At 43.0% G+C, this 6925-nt stretch overlaps 1 protein-coding gene across 2 annotated transcripts in view; it reads right to left on the bottom strand.

The window, feature by feature from the left end:
- Positions 1 to 5951: 5951 nt before the first annotated feature.
- Positions 5952 to 6925, bottom strand: part of LOC107294380 (transmembrane protein 132D-like) — a 131857-nt gene continuing 130883 nt past the window's right edge. The window contains exon 8 of one of the 2 annotated variants that reach the window (XM_029285604.1): positions 5952 to 6799. In XM_029285604.1, the coding sequence (XP_029141437.1) occupies positions 5952 to 6799 (848 nt within the window). Of the gene's footprint in view, positions 6815 to 6925 lie in introns of both variants that reach the window. The other variant, XM_029285605.1, reaches the window with a different exon arrangement.

Below are 6925 nucleotides of genomic sequence, written 5' to 3'. Positions count from 1 at the left end.
AGCAGGAGGAGGAGGAGGAGGAGGAGGAGGAGGAGAAGGAGAAGGAGAAGGAGAAGGAGGAGAAGGAGAAGCAGGAGGAGGAGGAGGAGGACCAGAAGAACCAGAAGCAGAAGAAACAGAAGCAAAAGCAGAAGCAGAAGGAGAAGCAGGAGGAGGAGGAGGAGGAGGAGGAGGAGGAGTTTCACTTCTCATTAGGACAAGATTCAGAAGTTCATCTGCATTTAAAAGACGAAGGCCACTCTTTCAAAGACAGCAAAGTCCACATTCTGGACAGAGAGGACCGCTGGTTTGAAAGAGGGGTCAAAGAGGCCATCTAGGTCAAAACTGAACATCCCTCTCTCAACAGTGGGAGAGGGATATGACATCATCTATCTCCAGTTCACAACACAGTCCTTTCTGCAGTTCCAAGAAGGCTCCACACCCATTTGCACCCCTCAGGTGACCCTGAAGACACAGATAAACCTCCAGGTAGTTTTAACGACTCTGCTAAGAGGATGCAAATGACCAGCTGTCTGCAAGGAGTATAAATCTTGCCATTCCCCCACCATCCAGTCAGAGCTGAAGAAGCTTCTGGGATGAGAAGCGAAATGTCTCCAAAGAAAAACAAGGGAGTCAAGTTGCCTTGTGCAAAAGCACCTTTGGGGCAACCATGACCTGGAAGATGGAGAATCTCCATGGACATTTCGCTTCTCATCCAATAAAGCTCGTCAGTTCATCCTGTCCCATCCGGACAAGATCCAATGGTCCATCTCCATTTGAAAGACAAAGGTCACTTCTTCTGAAGATGGCAAAGTCCACATTTTGGATAGAGAGGACCGCTGGATTGAAAGAGGGGTCAAAGAACCCATTTATGTTAGACTTGAATGCCCTTCCCTCAACAGAAGATGGGGGGGTTTGTAATAAGACACCACCTATCTCCAGTTTGCAACGCAGCGGAGAAGATTCCACAACCAATTGCACCCTGATTTAGGTGACCCTGAGGCCACCAATAAACCCCCAAGTGGCCTCAAGAGCTCTCAGAGGGAGTGCTAATAACCAGATGACTACAATGAAATACAATCCTTCCATCCCCCACCATCCTATCAGAACTAATGAGGTTTTTCTTCATCTTCATCTTCCTCCTCAAGAAAGAAAAACAGTCCGTTGCCTTTAGAAAAAGCACCTTTGAAATTTCCTAGGACTTCTGAAACATTTGCTTTGGTCTACATCCTGCTTTAGATTCTGTTCACACGTGCAAATCCTTCATTGGTGGTGAAAAACCATTAGGCATGTGCGAGATATGAAACCAGTCACTTACTGGATCTATCCAACTCCAAACATCTCTGGTTCCAAATAAAAACTAATTACACAGAAGTCCATAAATCCCTAGGAATAGAGTAGAGTAGAGTAGAGTAGAGTAGAGTAGAGTAGAGTAGAGTAGAGTAGAGTAGAGTAGAGTTGAAATAAGGAATAGAGTAGAGTAGAGAAGAGTAGAGTTGAAATAAGGATTAGAGTAGAGTAGAGTAGAGTTGAAATAAGGAATAGAATAGAATAGAATAGAATAGAATAGAATAAAGTAGCAGAGTTGGAAGGGACCTGGGAGGTCATCTAGTCCAACCCCCTGCTCAGGCAGGAAACCCTATACCATTTCAGACAAATGGCTGTCCAGTCTCTTCTTAAAAACTTCCAGTGTTGGAGCATTCACAACTTCTGGAGACAAGTTGTTCCACTGATCAATTGTTCTGTCAAGAAATTTCTTCTTAGTTCTAGGTTGCTTTGAGTCATACCTGCTCAGACCTGAGATATGGTGGCTACGTGTTCTAACTAATCCACCTATCAAAACTCCCCCCTCCCCCCACAATTTCTGAAATGGCAGGGGGTGTTTCAGAAAGGGGGAGATAGAAAGAGGGAAAGAGGAAGATGCTTGAGAAAGGAATCTTTCCTTCTCTGATCATCAAAGAAGTCCATAAGGAACCTTCAAAGATGACCACGAATGGATCCAAAGAAATCTTAGGAGTTAGAAAGCAAGGAAATACATCTCCAAACCTGAAAACGTCGTGCAGATATGTTGCTAAGAGCGCTGTGAAACCAGATCTTTACCATTATTATTATTTTTTTGGACACATTTTCACCTTTGATCCCGGGCCAGATTATTTACTTACAAACCATCTCCTATCTTGATTTCTGTGTAACGCAGACCTGGTCGGAACCAGAACAAGACAAATCTGAGAGAACAATGTGAGCTCTCCAATTTTGGGGGGCCCCTAAAAATTCTGCATCGCCAAAGCTGCTGCAATTCTAGGAAAGAAAAAATAAAAAGAAGTCCGGATGTGACAAATGGCCACAGAATTTTATTTAATTAAAAAAAGGGGGAGCTTTCACATTCCCCTTGGTGAAGGCTCGTGTTGCAATCTTTCCTACTAAATCATAGAACAGTTAGTAAATCCTCCTTGCAAAAAAAAAGAAGAAGAAGAAGAAGAAGAAGAGGAAGAGGAAGAGGAAGAAGAAGAAGAAGAAGAAGAAGAAGAAGAAGAAGAAGAAGAAGAAGAAGAAGAAGAAGAAGAAGAAGAAGAAGAAGAAGAAGAAGAAGAAGAAGAAGAAGAAGAAGAAGAAGAAGAAGAAGAAGAAGAAGAAGAAGAAGAAGAAGAAGAAGAAGAAATAATAAAGGAGAAGCAAGAAAATAGATAAATATATTCCANAGAAGAAGAAGAAGAAGAAGAAGAAGAAGAAGAAGAAGAAGAAGAAGAAGAAGAAGAAGAAGAAGAAGAAGAAGAAAGAGGGAAGGAGAAGGAGAAGCAGAAGGAGGAGGAGGAGGAAGAGGAGGAGAAGAAGCAGAAGCAGAAGAAGAAGAAGGAGGAGGAGGAGGAGGAGGAGGAGAAGAAGAAGCAGAAGAAGCGGAAAAGAAGAAGGAGGAGGAGGAGGAGGAGGAGAAAGGGGGAAGGAGAAGGGGGAAGGAGAAGGAGAAGAAGGAGGAGGAGGAGATGGAGAAGGAGTTTCGCTACTCATTAGGACAAGATTCAGCAGTCCATCTGCATTTAAAAGACGAAGGCCACTCTTTCAAAGACAGCAAAGTCCACATTCTGGACAGAGAGGACCACTAGTTGGAAAGAGGGGCCAAAGAGGCCATCTAGGTCAAAACTGAACAGCCCTCTCTCAACAGAGGGGGAGGGATATGACATCATCTATCTCCAGTCCACAACACGAACCTTTCCGCAGTTCCAAGAAGGCTCCACACCCATTTGCACCACTCAGGTGACCCTGAAGACACAGATAAGCCTTCAGGTAGCTTTAACTACTCCACTAAGAGGATGCAAATGACCAGCTGTCTGCAAGGAGTATAAATCCTTCCATTCCCCACCATCCAGTCAGAGCTGAAGAAGCTTCTGGGATGAGAAGCGAAATGTCTCCAAAGAAAAACAAGGGAGTCAAGTTGCCTTGTGCAAAAGCACCTTTGGGGCAACCATGACCTGGAAGATGGAGAATCTCCATGGACATTTCGCTTCTCATCCAATAAAGCTCGTCAGTTCATCCTGTCCCATCCGGACAAGATCCAATGGTCCATCTCCATTTGAAAGACAAAGGTCACTTCTTCTGAAGATGGCAAAGTCCACATTTTGGATAGAGAGGACCGCAGGATTGAAAGAGGGGTAAAAGAATCCATTTATGTTAGACTTGAACGCCCTTCCCTCAACAGAAGATGGGGGGGGGGTTGTAATAAGACATATCTTATTACAGTTTGCAACGCAGTGGAGAAGATTCCACAACCAATTGCACCCTGATTTAGGTGACCCTGAGGCCACCAATAAACCCCCAAGTGGCCTCAAGAGCTCTCAGAGGGAGTGCTAAAAACCAGATGACTACAATGAAATACAATCCTTCCATTCCCCCACTCCCATCAGAACTAATGAGGCTTTTCTACATCTTCATCTTCCTCTTCAAGAAAGAAAAACAGTCCGGTTGCCTTTAGAAAAAGCACCTTTGAAATTTCCTAGGACTTCTGAAACATTTGCTTTGGTCTACATCCTGCTTTAGATTCCGTTCACACGTGCAAATCCTTCATTGGTGGTGAAAAACCACTAGGTATGTGCGAGATATGAAACCAGTCACCTACTGTATCTGGGAAGTCAGCATTTTTATAAAGCAACGGAGAAGCATCAGCCTTTTCCCATTCTGGAACGTCCAAATTGCTGGAAGCTAATCTTGATTGTTTCTACTTTGAATACAAGGATCTATCCAACTCCAAAGTTAACATCTCTGGTTCCAAATAAAAACTAATTACACAGAAGTCCATAAATCCCTAGGAATAGAACAGAACAGAACAGAACAGAATAGAATATGGAATGGAATGGAATGGAATAGAATGGAATGGAATGGAATGGAATAGAATAGAATAGAATAGAATAGAATAGAATAGAATAGAATAGAATAGAATAGAATAGAAATAAGGAATAGAGTAGAGTAGAATAGAAATAAGGAATAGAATAGAATAGAAATAAGGAATAGAATAGAATAGAATGAAGTAGCAGAGTTGGAAGGGACCTTGGAGGTCATCTAGTCATAATTTCTGAAATGGTAGGGGGTGTTTCAGAAAGGGGGAGATAGAAAGAGGGAAAGAGGAAGATGCTTGAGAAAGGAATCTTTCCTTCTCTGATCATCAAAGAAATCCATAAGGAACCTTCAAAGATGACCACGAATGGATCCAAAGGAATCTTAGGAGTTAGAAAGCAAGGAAACACATCTCCAAACCTGAAAACGTCATGCAGATATGTTGCTAAGAGCGCTGTGAAACCAGATCTTTACCATTATCCATTTTTGGGCGGACACATTTTTACCTTTGATCCCGGACCAAATTATTACTTACAAACCATCTCCTATCTTGATTTCTGTGGAACGCAGACCTGGTCGGAACCAGAACAAGACAAATCTTAGAGAACAATGTGAGCTCTCCAATTTTGGGCCCCCCCTAAACATTCTGCATCGCCAAAGCTGCTGCAATTCTAGGAAAGAAAAAAATAAAAAGAAGTCCGGATGTGACAAATGGCCACAGAATTTTATTTAATTAAAAAACGGGGAGCTTTCACGTTCTCCTTGGTGAAGGCTCGTGTTGCAATCTTTCCTACTAAATCATAGAACAGTTAGTAAATCCTCCTTGCAAAAAAAAAAAAGAAGAAGAAGAAGAAGAAGAAGAAGAAGGAAGAAGAAGAAGAAGAAGAAGAAGAAGAAGAAGAAGAAGAAGAAGAAGAAGAAGAAGAAGAAGAAGAAGAAGAAGAAGAAGAAGAAGAAGAAGAAGAAGAAGAAGAAGAAGAAGAAGAAGAAGAAGAAGAAGAAGAAGAAGAAGAAGAAGAAGAAGAAATAATAAAGGAGAAGCAAGAAAATAGATAAATATATTCCACATTCTTTGGCACTATTTCTGGAGAAAATTAGAGAAATCAGAGAAATTACGATTTTGGTTCTGCTGGTCCTTGTTGCTCAGATGTTCTCCTCCATCTCATGTGGACTGAGATGTGGCTTCAACTTTTCCATTTTTCCCTCCCACCCATTCCCCTCCCCCAAACATAAGATCCAGATGACAAATCTGAAGTACTGAGAATTAACCAGCTTGAAAGCATCTAAACCATGCATCAGGGTTTACTTTTTGGCCTTGATTTGGGAGGATCAGCTCAAAGAATGAGGTCTTATTTGACTTCTCCTTATTTAATTTTTTTATTTTCCCTTGTGGGTTGGCTTCAAACACCTCTCTACAAGACCCGTTCAATATATATTTGTTATTTGGGATTTTGACTACACCCTGGATGTTTTCCACGATAACCCAAGGAGCCACATTTGGATTGTTCACCAAGTTCTATTATTATTTTTTCTTTCTCTCTCTCTATGCTCCTTGTTTTTGACTAGTATCTCAATGTAAAGGCAGAAAGGTGAGTGGGAGAAAAAAGAGATAAGAAAGCAAACAAAAATCTTTTTCAGATGTATTGTTACACTTTTTCATGTAGCTGTTCCATGTAGTTCCTTAGTTCTTTACATTCTCCCAAGTCCATGTCTTGACAAACCCACTTGATATCGTCCTCGCTGCTGGTCAAAATGGAGTTGACCGTTGGGTACCCACCATCGGAAGAGATGGTGGTGAAGGTGGTAAATTGGACACGTTTCCGTTTGGAGGTGGGGGAGGTGGCTGGTTCGTTCCTCTGCTCCTTCCCTTCCGGGGAGGGGGCAGAGTCCGTGGATCGGAAGACTTGGCCGTTGAGGTTCTTCTGAGAGTTGGCACTAAGGAGATATTTGCTTTCTTCTAAATCCACGCTCCGGTCAATGGCTGTAATGCATTCCTCCTGTTGGGTGGAGAAATTGAGGTGGTTCTCCAGCAGCTCAGTTCTATGACTCAGTCCCACCCAGTCATGAGAGTGTCTGAGGCCTTCTTGCTCTTCAAATGGAGCCTGCTTGTGCCTGTATTTCAAGGCAAAGGTGACACAGTTAATGAGGAACACCAAAATGGCCAAGCAGAAGACACCGAGCAAAGCATACATCCCAATTTCCAAGTCACTTAAGCCCCTGGGTGTCTCATCAGGATCGTCGTCTTCCAAATCTCCATTGCTCCTGGGCAGGTCTACCTGAGCTGGAAAACTGGTGAAGTCTACCGGAAGACTTTGCATGTGACCGTCGTCATCTAGGAGACTCTCCCGGTCTTCTTTCTTACTTAGAATGGACTTCTGAGTAGTGCTACTGGCTCTGGTTTCTTCATGTCCCATGGAGGAACTGTAGTAAGGTCCCTGTGGGCGAGATCTCTCCTGCAGGCTTGTCTTCTGACGCCGATCGCTGGTCCGGTTCTCTAGATGGACACCGTCTCCGCCAGGCTTACTGTCACTTGGGTTTGGGATGGTGTCGTTCTGACCAAACTTGACCTTGATGCTTCCAGTACCCACGGCCAGGACACTCTTCCTTTTGGACTTCTGAC

The sequence above is a fragment of the Protobothrops mucrosquamatus genome, unplaced genomic scaffold, assembly GCF_001527695.2.
Source record: "Protobothrops mucrosquamatus isolate PMUCROS unplaced genomic scaffold, P.Mucros_1.0 scaffold1929, whole genome shotgun sequence".
NCBI classification, from domain to species: Eukaryota; Metazoa; Chordata; class Lepidosauria; order Squamata; family Viperidae; genus Protobothrops; species Protobothrops mucrosquamatus.
Note: the sequence above shows the minus strand (reverse complement) of the source record. Positions and strands in the feature narration are given on the sequence as shown.